General features: G+C 41.1%; 1 protein-coding gene across 17 annotated transcripts in view; it reads left to right on the top strand.

Annotated features, from left to right (window-relative positions):
* Window positions 1–17,886, top strand: part of NCOA1 (nuclear receptor coactivator 1) — a 631,796-nt gene that overhangs the window by 384,037 nt on the left and 229,873 nt on the right. For all 17 annotated transcript variants that reach the window (XR_004538963.1, XR_004538966.1, XR_004538965.1 and 14 more), the window contains 2 exons: window positions 1,555–1,740; window positions 5,098–5,224. Coding sequence is in view for 13 of the 17 variants with exons in the window: in XM_033939863.1 (XP_033795754.1) it covers window positions 1,555–1,740; window positions 5,098–5,224 (313 nt within the window). In the remaining 4 variants the exon portion in view is untranslated. The remainder of the gene's footprint in view (window positions 1–1,554; window positions 1,741–5,097; window positions 5,225–17,886) is intronic.

Below are 17,886 nucleotides of genomic sequence, written 5' to 3' on the forward strand. Positions count from 1 at the left end.
TTAGATCATCTTCAAGCTTTGTTTAGTTAAGACATGATTAGTCTGTATAATAGTCTTATTTGTATTTGTCATCTCTGGCTTTTACAATTATGTAATACGCATTGAAATATTGGATATTGCGTAAAATCAAAATTTAATAAACTTGAACTTGAACTTCTCTAATATTACAATTTGACTTAAGCAGTGCTTTTGATCTTCTGGATCACAAAATATTGCTTTATTGTTTGGACGCTATAGGCAAACCTGGAAAAGTGTTTAGACGGTTTCAAGGTTTTCTTCAAACTCGTACTTAACAGGTTTGATTTGGAGAAGATTTTTATGGAATTTGGAGTAATCCATGCGGTGTTCTGCAAGGGTCCCTCCTCTCCAATTCTTTTTAACATTTTCTTGGCCTCTTTAGGGTCAAGGCTATCTGGATTAGGAATAACATTTTATAGTTATGCAGATGATATAACTATTGTGGTTCCAATTTCTTCTATGCCATCTCAGGCCACTCGGTTTATATCTACTGTAATTTCAGTTGTCGATCAGTGGATGAAGGAGTTAAGTTGAAGCTTAATCCAGATAAAATGAAATTATTTTTTGCAACCCCAACTAAATGCAATGAAGACAATTTAATATTGAATGAGATTATTTAACCCATTACGGTACTCTAACTGTTAAAATTCTAGGGATATATTTGGTTCAGAAAAGTTTCTTTATGCTCTGGCAATTGCAAGCAATTAGATCCTGTTTTGTCACTACACCATTTAGACTACTAGTTCATTCATTAGTTTTGAGTATTCTAGTTTAATATAGTCTATCTTGCAGGCTGTCAAAAAATCTTTATAGATTACGCATAATTAAAATATTGTTGCTTGTTTAATCTTTAACTTGAAGAAGACAGACCTTGGTGACACCTAATTATTGAAGGTTCCACTAGCTTCCTGATGAGGCTAGAGTATTTTTCAAATTTGGATGTTTATGCTACAAAATCTCTCATGGTCTTGTTAATCCTAAATGTATGTTAGGCACTTCTGCATTCTTTGTTTTTTTCAACTGTAAAAGGCTGTTTATACAGGAGATACCATCATTGTTATTCCAAGCTGCCAGCTGGGACTTTGATTTCCAACAATTATTGGCTAGCTCCACTTCGTATTTTCATTTTAGGAAATTATTGAAATCTTATTTGTAAAATTCCTGGAAGATTGATCTTGTATTTCACTGTAATTGTTTAGTTCTTTTAATTTGGTAACTGCATAGAAATGCAAGGTTTTGCAGTATATAAATAAATTGTTATGTTGCTCACAAGAAAGGCTCTGGAAGAAACTATGTTCCATGGTGAGTACAATTGTGTGACCAACTTAAATGATTAGCAAACTGCTCTTTCAGAGAGCATCTATTACCAGCTTTACTTTTCCCAAATCTCTCATATAGTAGTTTTCAGAAATTGACAGTTGTAAAAGTGCTGTCCTTAGATGTTTGAGGGTTTTCCCTCCCTTTGAATTTTGTTCACAGCTGAGTAGCAAAAGTAACAAATTTTTAACTTGAATTTATTATTTGATTAATTTTTAGCTTTTAGTGGAACACAAGGACTGCATACTAGTCAAACCCCATTTGATTTCTGCAATCCTCCGGAACCATTACAGCTTGGGCTGAATCCTTTTTCTGTGCAAAATGATGGTAGCACCCATTCTGGACTAATAGCAGAACAGGACAGGGGAGCTGTAACTGGACCAAACCCCTTTCAGCCAGATACTGGTATGTACACCAATCAATATCTGCAGTTAGAAAAGCTTTACTTGGATGAGTTTAGCTCTCTGACTTTTATAAGAGCACACTACACTAATTAAAGCATTCAGAGCCATTATCATATTACATTTTTTGAAAATACAAATTAATGTAGAACATACTGGTAAACAGATATATCAATCAGTAACTGAATTCAGGTTCCCTTTTTATGAAGCTACATTAGTTTTTTTTATCACCGGCCGCGGTGGTATTAGCTCCGATGCCCATAGGAATTCTCGAGTGTCGGAGCTTTTACCACCACAGCCAGTGATAAAAAAGCTTAATGCAGCTTCATAAAGGGGGGGTGGGGGTATCAGTGGACAACAGGATTGAAAATAATTTAAAAAATGAATATGGCATGTATTTGGACATCCTACCACTTGATTCATTACTTCAATTTTTAGAAGTTATTAAAAGGCCCAAAAGGTTAGTGGCTTATAAAGCTTTTGGTTGTCAGCTGAAAACAATCACATGGTAGTAAAAATACTCTTGATCCTATTAACTTCTACTACTATTAATTATTTATATAGCACTACCAAACACACGCAGTGCTGTACAGAGTCACAAAGAGTAAGAAAACAGTTCCTGCTCAAAAGATCTTATAATCGAACCTCTCAGGTTGCAACTGTTGTTTTGTCTAATTTCAATGAACATGGGTTTCTCTAAGTAGCTATCTGAGCATTTGAATATGAATATAATTCACCCTTACAAAGCAAGGGAAGATTGTGCAAAATCTCTAAATGCATCCAGCTACCAATTTCAGATGACAGAAACATTGCTAAGAAATTGAAGTAAGATGAAACTGTTGAAAAATGAGGCAATATGACCAAGAAAACTCTGATAGAACATCCCAAAAGTTGGTCATATTTGCAAAATAGAATCTACAAATCGGGGCTTTATGCCGAAATTGAAAAGTTAACATTTTCTGCAGTCTCAGTCAAGACCTATGTATTTTTTTAAAGTAATCTTCCAGTGCAGGAGGGCAGGAGTCCTGAGTTCTCTCCCTTTACTTACGAGGATTGCAGAAGACTTCATTTACGTTTTTCTCCAACTCCGCCTCCTTATGTCACTAGCGATAAATGAGTTTCGTCTTTCAGATCATCTTTTTGTGCTGACCAACATTAGCAAGCAGGGGCGAGCAAGTCTCGAAGACAATCATTTCCAGGTGGATTTGCAGGGCTATTTCCTCAGCATACATTGGCTATGGTAAGCAGCCGCCAATCTCTTTGAAAGTGCATTCTACCAGAGGCATGGTCTCATCATGGGCGACATCCCGAGCGATTCCACTTGAGGAGATTTGTAGGGCAGCTACATGGTCTACTCTCCATACCTTTACTAAGTTTTACAGAGTGGATGTTACGGCACAGCTGGAGGCCATGTTTGGGTCCTCAGTGCTCACAGCAGGTTCATCTGGAACTAGGTTCAAGGGACTTCTTTGGTATATTTCAATAATCAGGACTCCTGTACCTCCTGTACTGGAAGAGAAGATTAGGTTCTTACCTCTGTAATCGTCTTTCTTTTAGGGAGGGTCAGGAGTTCTGACACCCACTCTGTCAGATGTTGCATTGGCCTGCTTCCTGTCTCAGATAGGTTATGGGAGTTGCCAAATGCTTTTGTTTTCTGCCTCGGACATGTCTGGGTTTCTTCAGATGTTTGTCTGGGATGGCACAGGCAGTACTGAAGATGTTTAATGTGATTCTGGGAAACAAATAAGATGCTTATATGTTAGCCCTTTGTTGGCATAACTTTTAGTGCTGGTTGCACTCTGGTAGGTGGCTTGTTTGGTCCCACCTGGTAAGTTATGTGAATTTTTCTTTGAATTAAGTTTTTTTTTTTTCTCATTGCAGAGAAGAAAATATTTTAACATATTGGGGTGTTTCCCCATGCCCTCCTTGTTATTTCTACTTCCTAGAGGTTATCCATTGCTTTAGAATGTATTGAGGGACTGAAGCACTGCCCAATAACACAAGGAAAAAACACAAAAAGGCAACCTAGTCACATCAAGGTTTGTGACTAGGTTGCCTTTTTGTGTTTTTTCTACAGTAGGATTCTTGGCAAATTTGGAGTGTATTGTTGTTGTTGTCAATAACACAAGGAGGCAGAGTTGAAGAAAAATGTAAATTATTCCTTTTGCAATCCTCACAAGTAAAGAGAGAGAACCCAAAAGTCAGGACTCTTTGTCCCTCTCTACAGGAAAGAATATTATCTTATGCCTTATCTTGGCCTTCCTCATCAGTTTCCTTAACCCACAGTTAACAACTTTTGAGGCAGTTTTTGGGCTGTGTCAAATTGTTTCCACTTCACAATGGTGGATCTGACAGTGCACTGAAATTTTCTTATAGTCTTTCCATAATCTTACCTTTTGAAAGGATTCTTCGTAGAGTTTATTTTATCAGCTTTGTGTTCATCATGTTTAGACCTTTGCTTTACGCTTCATAGAACACAAGCAGATTGATTTGTCATACAGAAGTTTTAAAATCAGCTGTAAAGCTGTGATTGGACATAGGCGGGCTCTATTTAGGGCTCCTTTTACTAAGGTGCGTTAGCGGTTTTAGCATGCGCTTAGCACGCTACATGCTAATGCCTCCATAGAGCTTGCGTTAGCATTTTTCGTGTAGCGTGTGATTAGCGCGCGCTAAAAACACTAGCGCACCTTAGTAAAAGGAGCCGTTAATGTATATGGGCTCCATTAACAAATCTGCGGTAATTGCTCCAACACCCATAGGGATTTAATGGAGGACGCTTCTGTGGTTATGTTTAAAAAAAAGGGGGGGTATAGGCCTTAAGGCTGTTTTTAGAATAGAGCTAATTTGGGTTTACTATGTCAAAGTGTGTAAAGACTTACACAGTCAAGAATGGTTTCTTTGTCTTAATTTTTGAATATTTCTATAACCTCCCAAAATTTTTATATTTTTATATTCTTTCAGTAAAAAACTGTTAGGAGTGCACAGAGGTAAATTTTTCACCAATTTATCTTAATTGTTGAGCTGAAATTTTTTGCCTTTGTTCTGCAAAAAATTTCAGTTCAAACAAAAATTAAGATAAGTAGGTGAAAAAATTATCTCTCTGCACTACAACAATTTAATTGAAAGACTCTAAATTTTGGGAGTTTTTTCTTATTCATGGTGGTAGTGCTAAATAGACCCATGGTGAGTTGATGTATACAACCTTTGTTGGTGGCAGTTATTGAAATTTTTTCCTCCCATATTTTCTGATGATGATTTGTTATTCAACTTAACTCTATTTGATCGGTGTGTAATTTTCTCTTTAAAAAAAAAAAATTAGGCTTGTCTGAAATGATTTTCCCTTTGGGTTTTTTTCTGTTAGGCTTGCCTGAGATGGACATGGGGGTCACAGATCATCAATTTGGACAATCAGGAATGAGTGACCAATTACCATGGACTGACCACAGTATTACCTCTATTAACCAAGGACCCTTGAGTAAACAAGAAGAGTGAGTAATGTATCTTTATTAATCAGTTTTGCTTCCAAAAATGAAAATATATATTCCAGTGCAATAGGTGTATCATTCTGGACAAGAACCTGTGCATAAGGAATCCACTATGGTTTTTTTATGTAACCCTCCTACTTCACTGAGAGCTCTACTGCCACCTACAATTTTTCCCTTCTGCTTGCAAGCCTGAAGGAGTGTTTCTGTTCTACTCTGCTATTTATTTTATTTGAGTTCATTTCAGATTTTCTTTTTGGTGCTTGGAGCTTCCCCTTTTGTGGGTTCAGCTCTACCTGTGAGGAGAAGAAGCAGACGGTGGTCTGCAGCTGACAGGTCAATCCCTTGTGGTACCTGTTGGCCAGCCTGCAGAAGCATTTTTGGAGCTCAGGGCTGTTCCCAGTTAGCATTACTCACTTACTGCTTGTCAGGGGTTTGAGCGCAGGCTGTCAGGCATCCATAGGAGGCTAAGCAGGGTCTCACAGGGTGAGTTTTCACATACACACCCTTTTTTTTTTTAGCTTTGCACATCTGTCTATCCGCGGGGGGTGTGGGGTTCAGTCAGACATAGAGTCCAACTGGCAGCCCGAAGATTCAACATTGAAGATTCATTCTGGATGAGACAGTGATTTCTTCTCCTTTTATAGCTACATTAGAGAGCTGAGACAGGCTGCAGCACATTGCCAGCACAGATCACAGTGAGTAGGGCTGTTTCAGCCTGTGAGGTGAATCGGGAAGGGGGGGGTCAAAATTGCAAATGTGAACATTTCTGCATGTTTGTATATGTTCTCCCACCCCTAAAATCTCCAGGTTTTTTTATTTTACTGTTTTTTGACACCAAAAGTCTGACTGCAACCATTTTGAATTTTAGTAATCTTTTTTCAAAAGTCTCTTGTACCTTCACATCTTCTCGTTTTGCCTCAAAACCTATGGGGATGGAGTCCTCTGGCTCTTACCCCAGTAGATGACAGGATTGCGTAAATTGTATGTCGGATGAGCATCCTTGCACCATGTGTGATGCCACATAGGAGGGGAAGACAGGAGTGTCTGGCTCAGCTTCTCCTTTGTGGTCTCGGGCCGTAGAACAGGTGGCAAGCCCTTTGGTATCTGTTCATGCCATTTTTTTTTTATTGGCCATGAAACTGCAGCCATTCCACACAGAAAGATGTGGATGCGCCTGCATCCAAGAAACCTAAATTGGAGTCTTCTTCTGGAGTCTTAGCTTTTCCTGGTACAGCATTTTCCCCAGAATTAGTAAATTTGATGTGGAAAGCCTTTCAGGAGAGCCATTCTGTCACAGCACAGGCTGGAAGTTCTTCAGGCACTGCATGTGAGAGCAAGATCTCCCAAAATGTTCCTGCTCCATGGGCTACTGCTGACCAAGGCATGAGAGACATTACAGGTGCATCTACAGATAAGTCTCTCACTGTTCCCTTATTGTCTTAGGACGCACCCACCCTTTTGGGGATATTGATCCGGGGGATGGTTCTACACTTATTCAAACCTGTGGCTCTACTGGATCTCATTTCTGAATACCTTTGAGAGCTGAATTTGGACTCCCAGCCGGTTCCTTCTGCCTCCTCCACTCTAATGAGTGATGTGAGAATTCAGTCTTCTACATTTCACTGGCATCCTGTCTTAGTCTCAGAGCAGTGGGATGCTCCAGACAGGTCTCTCAAGGTAGCGAGAGCTATGACTCAGCTGTATCCAATGGAACAGGAGTGCCATTAGTTGTTTGTTCAACCCAAGGTGGATTTTTTACTTGTGCAGGTTACGAAACCTACCTCTCTCCCGAACTAGGGTGGTGTGGTGCTCAAGGATATGCTAAGCAGATGTGGTCCTCAAGAGACTTTTTAAGGTGTTATCTTTGGGAGTCAAGGTAGCTTTGGGGCATCCTTTGTGACCCATGCTTGCCTTTCTAGGCAGCGAACACTAGATCGCAAGGGCGATGAGCTTGTGCCCCAGCTCCTTTTATCAGGAGCTGATTATGTGGCAGATGCTCTCTATGATATAATTTGTGTCATAAGTAAAGTGTTGGCTTACTCAATTTCTGCCCAAAGGATGTTATGGGTTATGCAATAGGCTAGTGATTCCACCTTCAAAGCAACTCTTAGCAGGCTCCTTTTCAAAGAGCAGTTATTGTTTGGGAAAGGATTGGATGATCTCTTGACCTGTGTAATGGATTGTTGGCCCAAAACCTTGCCTGACAGCAGGCTCAGTGCATCTAGAGGCGATGGGCGCTGTAATTTTCGTGGCTTCAGGAGGTCTAAACAGTATTCTGAAGTTGCATCCCAAAGATTCTCCTAGAGTTACAGGCAACAGATTTTCAGGGCCCAGATTCAACCAGTCCTCAGCTCTCCAAGGTGCTTCCTCTTCCAGGAAGTTGCAATGATGCCAGGTCAGGGGCGACCTCTCTCAAAATTGCGGGCCAGTTCTCAGATTTTGCTAAGGTATGGGCTTGGATTTCATCTGACCACTCGGTTCTTGATATCATCCAGAGATGCTACAAGCTGGAATTTGCTCATCTTTTAACAGATTGGTTTGTGGACTGGCACCTAGAGAAAGTAACCCTATGAAATGGTTGTTAGACATTCAGACCATAGAGCCTGTGCCATCCAAAGACTCGAGCCCGGGCAGATACTCCATATACTTCATTGTACCAAAGAAAGGCTCCAATGATTGGAGACCCATTTTAGACTGTACTCAGGTGAATGCAGCGCTCAGGATTTTGCATTTTTGCATGATTATGGTTCGATCTGTCATAGCGGCAGTGACTCCAGGAGAATTCTTGGGGTCTTGTTCGACATGGCTACTGACCATGTCTATTTTCTAGAGGCATGCGGAAAGAAGTTTAGCACACAAATAACGAGTCTCCTCTCCAAGCCAGCTCCGTCAGCATGGGACTGTCTTCAAGTCCTAAGTTCTATGGCAGCCATGATAGATGTAGTTCCTTGGACGAGTGCCCACATGCGTCCTCTCCAGCATATGTTACTCACACATTGGTCTCCACAGACAGACTCTTTACAGAAGTTTATTGTTTATTGTTTTTTGATTAAACGCTTTTTCGAAACTACAAAGCGTTGTACAAGGTTTAAAATAACATTTAAACAAAAATATAACAATTAAAACATACTTTTCTATGAAAACTACAAGACTGACAGCAATTACATACTAGGTAAATACGGACCAACAGGCCCATGGACACAAATAGGGAAAGGGGGGGAAATACAATTGATATAGAAAATGTGAGGAACATTTAAGGTAAACACAAAAGGAACTGGTAAAGTAAATGTAAAAAAAAACAACAAAAAACAAGTATAGGTTAATCTCTAAAATACAATAGATCAGTTAAAAGCATCTTTAAAAAGAAAGCACTTTAAATTGCTTTTAAAATTTTTTAAGTTTTTTTCCATTTTTAGGTATAAAGGAAGAGCATTCCAGATCATAGGGGCTGTCACAGAAAAAGTGGAGGTGCGACGTGTGCCAATAATTTTTAAAGAAGGAATGTTAAGATTGTATTGAGAAATAGATCTTAAAGCTCTCGGAGGGTCATATGGAATCAAAAGTCTGTCTATGAATGCTGGTGTATTGGTCTGCAAAGTTTTGAATGTCAGAAGGGCGATTTTATAAGTTACCCTGTGTGGGACAGGCAACCAGTGGGCATTTTGAAGCAAAGGGGTAACGTGATCAAATTTCTTTGCGCCCGAGATTATCTTAATGGCCGTGTTTTGAATAAGCTACAAGCGTTTTAAGTCTTTATGATAGATCCCTTTTAATAATGAGTTACAATAGTCCATTTTTGATATTACAAGTGCATGGATCAGAACATTCAGGGAACTAATATCAAGAAGAGGGGCCAATGATCGAATCATTCTTAATTTATAAAAACAATTTTTAACCAATGCACTAAAGTTTCTGCCTTGGACACTGGAAGCCCAGGCCAGCATGGACTGATGGCTCCTTTCTCAGTCCCTCACCAAGGGCATGTCCTTCTGCATAGCAACCTGGGTAGTTGTCATGATGGATGGCAGTCTTCTCGACTGGGGAGCTCATTGCAATCGTTGGCCGATTCTTGGACAATGCGGGCCTCAGCCAAGTTCCATTTGAGCCGCTGAAGGAAGCGTTGCTGATGGATTTGATGCTCAAGATGATTTTTCTGGTGACCTCGGTGAGACGAATCTCAGAACTCCAGGTTCTTTCTTGTGGGAAGCCTTTCCTTAAGATCTCTTGACACTGGTCTCTTGACTCACTGGAGTCTTTTTATGTACTGTTCCTTCCTGCTGAATGTAGTTTTGGCGTTTCATGTCAGGAAATTCAATTGCCAGCGTTTCAGTCCACAGGTGGCAGTAAACAGGATAGAATTTTAAAGAAATTGGATGTGAGAAGAGTACTTCATCAATATCTGGAGGTCACCAATGAGTTTAGGCTCTCTAAATATCTTTTTTTACTATCTAATCCAGCTAAGCGAGGTGCTCCAGCTTCCAAAGCCACGATTTCCAAGTGGATTCGAAGGGCTATTTCATCAGCATACATTGTTTGTGGGAAACAGTCCCCTGTTTCTGTGAAGGTGCATTTGACCAAAAGTGTAGCTGCTTCATGGGCTGAAGTAGAGCCATCTCTCCAGCAGAGTTTTGTAGGATGGCAACTTGGTCCACTCTGCATACATTTACTAAGTTTTACAGAGTTGATGTGGCAGGAGAGGATTCTGCCTTAGGGTCCTAAGTGTTGCGTGCTGGCAAAGTCATCCCATCCTAGATTTCTAGGACTGCTTTTGTATGTCCCACTTGTCCAGAATGACACACCTATTGCACTGGAAAAAGAGATTAAATTCTTACTTTGCTAATATCTTTTCCAGTAGATAGGTGTATCATTCTGGACCCCCGCCCTGTCATTTATTTCCTGCGTCTGCCTATTATCTCTTTAAGAATGTTCTTCTCCAAGTCTGTCACTTGGAGGCCAGTCCTCCCTTTGCGCCATGAAGAGTAGTCTGTTGCTAGTATATTTTGGGGTACTATTTGAGCTCTTTTGATGCTTCTGCTTGCATATTTGTTACTCTATTTAATTGTTCTTATGTTATCTTGTTTGAGGAGAACAGACTTGTTATTTTGGGAAGTTTTCCTTTAACCCTACTTCATTTAATTTTGGAAGGGCTCTTGCTTGCTTGGGGACTAACAGTAGGTGACAGTAGAGCTCTCAGTGGGGTTACAAAAAAATCTGGAGTAGATAACTTCTGCAAAGGCTTGTGGCCATGGGGAGATTATCCATTTGACCAGAATGACACACTTATCTAATGGAAAAGATATTAACAAGGTAAGAACCTAATTTCTTTATATGTTGCATGAAAGAAAGTAGTATAAATTATTTGTTAGGGGTGGGGGTTGTTTGCTTTTTAAGGAACTACTTTTTATTTATAAAACCATACAAATCAAGGTGAGAATGCTCAATGCAACAAAGTCTCTACAAAGAAAATGTAAAGTATACGAATTGAAGAATTAAATTAGAGTGCCAGCTGAAACAAATCATCTACACTAACTGAACCATTTTAACATTTTCACCCCTTTTCTACTCCTTTAAACCCCTTCCATAACTTTTCCCAGCCACACCATGTCCTAGATAGATAACAGAAGAAAAAAAATATTCTTGCTCCAGGTTTACTCTTTGCCAGAGTGAAAGCAAAGCAAGAAATGGTATTCATGAAGTACCATCTCCCCTTTAAAAAAAACAAAAACACCCACACTCTCTTTACATAGCCTCCTGGGACTAACCTATGAACCAGTGCTGGGTAGTAAATAGTTGCTGTAATGGTAGTTACTGTGACTAGTTACATTTTTAGGTAACTATCAATGTAACTAGTTGCTTCATTTTTTTGATCTTATCATAAAGTAACTAGATACTTTATTTTAGTAACTACTAACAAAATTTACAAGTTACTTTTGCGTTACTGTTTACATAGCTTGAAGAAAGATTGACTATGGATTTCAATTCATGCTATTTTACTCATAAGACTCCAATTCAACTCGTTTCTCTTGCCTCATCACAGTGCATTATAGTAACTATCCATGTACCGACTATACGTGGTGACAGCCAGCCAGCCAGTCGGGCTTTAATGAACTGAAAGAATTGCTTCATAAAGGGCTAGACTGTTTTTGGATACTTAAAGGGACTAATTTTCAAACCTATTTGAATGTACTGTTAGTAATAAAAAGGGTCTCTGAAATGATTAAGAGACCCTAAACACTGGGGAGAGAACCCCAGAAGATCCACTCCAATTTTTATATCACTGACAAAGTTCTCTGCACAGTTACTGACAACAGATCAATCTTTGTTAAGGCGTTCAAGAGACAGAAACAATGGTCGTAGATCCAACACACGTTGTGCCCTCACAAATCGACAACAGAGAGGTGATCTTCACAAATATTGCAGACATCCTAGACAGCCAAACAGATGCAGAAGCAATAGAGTATGCACTTCCATCTCATCATCATTGTAGTACCTACACAAAGAACTTGATTGCTGTGTCTGATTCAGAAGGGCCAGAAGGGCCAAAATGACAAGCATTTTGAAATACTTTTAATGCTCAGGGCCAATAAGAAACTCATTTGAAAATAAAGTACTCACCATTGTAATGTTTATATAGTTATAATTAATAAACAAAGTAACTATGAACTATCTAGTTAATTTTTGTAGTAAGTAGTAAAGTAGCTATTTACATTTTGTGAAGAGTAACTAAAATCAGTAACTAGTTACTTTATATTCCATGCAACTAGTAACAGTAACTAGTTACTTTTTTACAGTACTGCACAGTACTGCAATAACCCTTCTTCTAGTGCAATGTATCTAGTACCGTATTTTCACGCACATAACGCGCATACGTGTATAGCGCGTGGGAACAAAGCATTGCTGTAAAAAAAAATCTATATAGCACGCACACGCGTATACCGCGCATGCTGCTATAACCTCTTCCCGCCACCCTCGCTTACTCCCTCTTCTGGCCTGCGAACCGGCATCCTCCCCCCCTGCTCGCATCACCCCCCCTCCCCCGCGATCCTACATCCCCCCAGCACCGCAAAGACATTGCTTACCCGATTGGGCACCGGCACCAGCACCAATGCACAGGACGTGCCAGTGCCAGTGCCCGAAGATCCTCCCTCGCCTGGGCTGGGCTGGGCTGAGCGGTGCGAGGGAGATCCTCCCTCTTCCCTGTGCTGGGCTGGTCTGGGCTTTGAGCATTTGCGCATGCTCAAGCCTTCTGGTCTCGCTCTCTCCGAGATTCTGAATCTGAGAATCTCGGAGAGAGCGAGACCAGAAGGTTTTGAGCATTTGTATGACGGAGATCTTCATCAAGGTTATATATAATTCTTAGATCCTCACATCCCTGCTTTGCAAATCCTAACTGTAAACCTTAACTGATAAGATATTTTACTTGTAGCTGGAATCCAACATATTTTAAAAAATTGGAAATTTGTTCTTAAATCACTCATTTTGGTGAAACTCAATTTGCCTTGATAAAAAATATGACCAATATGTTGCTGAAAAATGTAATTCTTTGACTATATCTTCTCAGTGTTCTAGTTGTTCTATTGATTTATATTTACAAGAAAACCACATTTAATTAGAATCAATCTCTATTATTGGATATTTTGACGTATCTTTAAATTTTGATTCATAACATTTCTCCATTTAGTCTACATTGTGGGGCAAATTCTGTACAAGACGTCTAATAGTTAGGCATTGTTTAGACGTCCAGCAACACAACACTAAGTGCAATTCTATTTAGCATAGACGCACAATAGAGAATCGCGCTCAGCCAATGTAAGAGTGTCTATATAGTTAGGCGTGCTTTATAGAATCGCCTTTTAGGTGTCACATAGAAGTCTTCACAACATCTATAATGTTATTGCGTTTTAGCATTATGACATCATTAGAATGACGATTTTATACTGTTTTTTACATTAAAATAGTATGCAGTAAAATGGCATGCAGAAAGCAGACCAATTTTTATATTCAGCTACTTTATCATATTTCCCTTCTGTCCTGTGGGCTCAAGGGGATTAAGTGACTTGCCCAGGGTCACAAGGAGCAGTGAAGGGTTTGAACCCACAACCTCAGGATATTGAGGCTGTAGCTCTAACCACTGCACCACACACACTCAAATAATAAACCACATGTCAATTCAAAAGCCAAGCTTATATCTTCTTGATTCATAAGCAGTCATTTATCTAGGATAAATATCAAACATGTACCTTCAACAGTTGTCCAGTTCCTCTTTTGGCCTCTGTGTTCCTCAATCAAAGCACATGAAATAAAATTTATGTACTGCATATTGCATACCAAATCTTCTATTTTTTGGGGTGTAAAGAGAACTCCTTTGAAAAACCAGATCTACTTTTGGGCGTTAGGTGGACGTGACTTAGTTGTGCCCGAGGTGTCCACATATAGACGAACGGGGCTTTTATTTTTGAGAGGTATAGAGGACTCCTCTTTAATAATAATGGAGAAAGATGTTTAATAATGTATTATTTGCTTGAGTAATGCATTATTAAACATTTTTTTCTATTATCAAAGAGGAGTCCTCTTTACCCCCAAATATATATATATATATTTTTATTTTATTATTTTTTTTTTCCTGTGCTTTGCTTAAGTAATGCATTATTAAACATCTTTTGATCTTAATATCAAACTGGAGTCCTCTTTACCCCCCAAAATAGAAACCCCATTCATCTATATGTGGATGCCTCCGGCATGTCTAAGTGATGCCTAAGTCATCTCCACCTAACTTGCCCCCAACTAACACTCAAAAGTAGACCTGCTTTTGTAATGCCTACATTTTAGGAGAGAATGTAGACGTGTTAGGATGCTGAGCAGCATACGATTCTGTAAATGGATATCTATATCAAAGCCACGCCCATGCCTATCCCATTAGGCCCAGCTTTTTCCGATGGGTATCCATGAAATTGTATAAAACAACAGAATAAGAAAATACCAATAGAAACACAACCATAACACATCTAAATAGTTAAATCAATAAAAAATTAATTATGTCATTAAAATAATGAAAAACTTATTGAATTATGCAATAAGAATACTCATATACATGAGACCGCCACATAGTAAAAATATGTGCTCATAGAGAATAAGAGTATGATCATAATCTTACCCCACACCTTATATGTTTTTATCCCTTTACTTTTTTCTAAACCCTAGATTTTATTTTAACCAACCCATATAGTCTTCCCTTCATGTTGTCTGGAGATGTTTGTACTGTACTTGTTGATTCATTTGTGTTTAATTCCCTCCCCTTTTTATATTTTGTAAACTGCTTAGATTTTAACTTCAGTTTTATATTTATGGTATATCAAAAAAATTGAACCTGAACTGAATAGTAAAAGATTAATTATATATGTGTGAAATATGCTATAACATACACAGGCAGGAATATGCTATGACATATATAGGCAGTTATCTTATTGATCTTTTATAAGCATCAATCTTTAGATGTGAACAACCTATAGTGTACACTGTGCTAGACAGCATTTAACAGAGAAAGTGGCATTGTAAAAAATCTTGTACAGTGATGTGACCAGTAGCGTACTAAGGGGAGGGGCGGGGGGGCGGTCCGCCCAGGGTGCAAGCCCTGAGGGGGTGCTCCCGGCCTTGCCGTTCAGTCCCCCCCACCCCCGAAGGACCGCTTGCCCCCCTGGCCTCCCTGCACCACCTATGAAGCAGCCCGCAGCGGGATTGCGATGTCATCGATCCCTGAGCTGCTTCGGCGCTGCTTTCTGCGCCGCGGTCCCGCCCCTCCTCTGATGTCAGAGGAGGGGTGGGACCGCGGTAGAGGAAGCAGCTCCAAAGCAGCTCAGGGATCGCTGACATCACGATCTCGCTGCGGGCTGCTTCATAGGTGGTGCAGAGAGGCCAGGGGGGCGAGCGGTCCTTCGGGGTGGGGCGGGCAGGCAGGCAGGCCTTCAAGGGGGAGGGAGGGGGTGACAGACAGGCAAGCAGACAGGCCTTTAAGGGGGGGGACAGGCAGGCCTTCAAAGGGGGGACAGGCCTTCAAGGGGGGGCAGGCAGGCTTTCAAGGGGGGGCAGGCAGGCTTTCAAGGGGGGGACAGGCCTTCAAGGGGGGGACAGGCCTTCAAAGGGGGGGGACAGGCTTTCAAGGGGGGATAGGCCTTCAAGGGGATCAAGCAAGCAGGCCTTCAAGGGGGGGGACAGGCAGGCAGGCCTTCAAGGGGGGGACAGGCAGGCAGGCAGGCCTTCAAGGGGGGGTGCAGGCCTTCAAGGGGGGTGCAGGCTTTCAAGGGGGGTGCAGGCCTTCGGGGGGGTGCAGGCCTTCGGGGGGGAGTGCAGGCCTTCGGGGGTGGGATGCAGACCTTTAAGGGGGGACAGACCTTCAGGGAGGGGGGCCCTGGTGTAGAAATACACGGAGGGAATGGGGGGGTTCAAAGAGACGCACATATGCTGGACTTTGGGTGGGAAGTAATAATGGGTCTGAAAATAGAGAAGAGGGAGAAAGATGATGAACCATGGTTTTTAGAGAGGGAAGGAACAGAAAGGGAGAGAAGTTGGACACAAGGGATGGAGTGGAGGGGGGGGATAGACATACTGGATAGGAGGGTAGTTGGGAAAAGAAAGGGAGAGATGGTGGACCCTGGAGTGGTGGGGAAGGAGGGAGAGATGCTGGATGAAAGAGTAGTTAAGAAAAGAAGGATCTGTGGAGGGAGACAAAAAAAGGATAGATGCCAGACCTCCTGGGGAGGGAAGGGAAATGGGGAGGACAGAGATGGCAGATGGATGGTTAGCATGCAGAAAGAAGGAGACCCTGGCAAGCAAGTTATCAGAAGAAAACCAGAGCCTTGGACCAACAAGATTTGAAAAATAACCAGACAACAAAAGGTAGAAAAACTAATTTTATTTTCTGGTTTGTGATTACAATATGTCAGATTTGAAATGTGTATCCTGCCAGAGCTGGTGTTAGACCGCAAACGTGAGCTAGGATTCAACAGAGAAGAAAAGTCCTTTTTGTTTCTTTATTTTATTTACACCACAGCGCCAGTGTGGTTAGGAGAAGCCAAAGGGGGGTGAAAAAGCTATAAAATAAACCCACCAGGATGTTTGAAAAATAACAAACACTCAATTGGGCAGGAAAGTTGAATCGAAAAACCAATTCAATAGGCTGAATCGAATCAAAAAATTTTTTTTTTCTTCTTGAATCGGGCAGTACTAGTTTGCGCTACTGTCTTAGACTTTAGGACCTGGGATTGGAGAGAGATGGCATCTTCAGTACTTTATAATGCAAGTGAAACGAGGATGTGGTCAGACTTTTGAAGGGTCTGCAGAAGAAAAATATTGTATAGGCCGGGGACATGAGACAGCAGGAAACGGGAACTTTTCTTCCTTCTATTTTTGTGAATGGCTAGGCTGAGGATGTCAGAGAGTTCAGTTAAAATATGTGCTTTATAAGAAAATATAATAATGTGTTTTATAAAGTTTATAAGCATTGCTGTCCTACCCGGTGAGGTGTTCCTAATGGTGGTGGTGGTGGCGGCAGCTTGTCAATGTGTTGAGAGGAAGAGGTGGTCTGGGAAATTCTGCTGAGCAAACTCCGGGCCCATTTCCACCCCCCAGTTAGTCCACTCCACTCAACTGGTTCACACACTGAGTGGGTCTTTGGGTGTTGTGCCTGGGTAGTTGTTTTGGGATCTCTTCCAGTGGTTTGTCAGTATCTCCTTGTGGTCCAAGGAAGGAAACTTTGTTAACCTTAGCATTGACCTTCAGAATATGTTTGTAATAGCGCTGCTTGTGTGGCATTAGGCTAAGTAGTGATCAAAAGAAAAAAACAGACCTTTGCACATTTTTGCACTATATGGTGGGTGTATGAGGAGATTCACATTTCCTGCACAGCTAAGTCCTTGTGAAGGTACCTTGTTCTTTCTGTATTTGATATCTAGCAAGGTCTCTGTTTGGAAAGAAAGATCTAAGCTTAAAAATGAAGTGGCCAGAAATTATGGTAAAAGCAGATAGCATTGCTGATTTTAAGAAAGGTTTGGACAAATTCCTGGAGGAAAAGTCCATATTCTGTTATTAAGACATGGGGGAAGTGTCTGCTTGCCCTGGATCGGTGGCATGTAATGTTGCTACTCTTTGGGTTTTGACCAGGTACTAGTGACCTGGATTGGTTACCATGAGAATGGGCTACTGGGCATGATGGACCATTGGTCTGACCCAGTTAGGCTATTCTTATGTTATGTTCTCATCTGTAGGGGCCTTTGTTTTCACTTCTTATTTTAATGTACAGTTGAACCTTGGTTTACGAGCATAATTCATTCCAGAAGCATGCTCGTAAACCAAATTGCTTTTATATCAAAGCAAGTTTCCCCATAGGAAGTAAGGGAAACTGCTTTGATTGGTTCCACCTCCTCCCCCCCCTCCCTCCACGAGGCTACCGGCGCTACTCCATTCTCCCCCCCTTGAGGAATCTGACGCTGTTCCAAACCCCTCCCCGTGATCCAGCTTCCCCCCTCTGCGAACCAGCATCCCCCCCGCTCGCATTGCCCCCCCTCCACCGCGATCCTACTTTCCCCCCTCCCGAGCAGTCAATGGCACCCTTTACCCGACTTGACACCAGTGCCGGTGCCCGAAGATCCTCCCTCTTCTGGCGCGGCTGG

Source organism: Geotrypetes seraphini, chromosome 3 (assembly GCF_902459505.1).
Source record: "Geotrypetes seraphini chromosome 3, aGeoSer1.1, whole genome shotgun sequence".
In the NCBI taxonomy this organism is placed as follows: domain Eukaryota; kingdom Metazoa; phylum Chordata; class Amphibia; order Gymnophiona; family Dermophiidae; genus Geotrypetes; species Geotrypetes seraphini.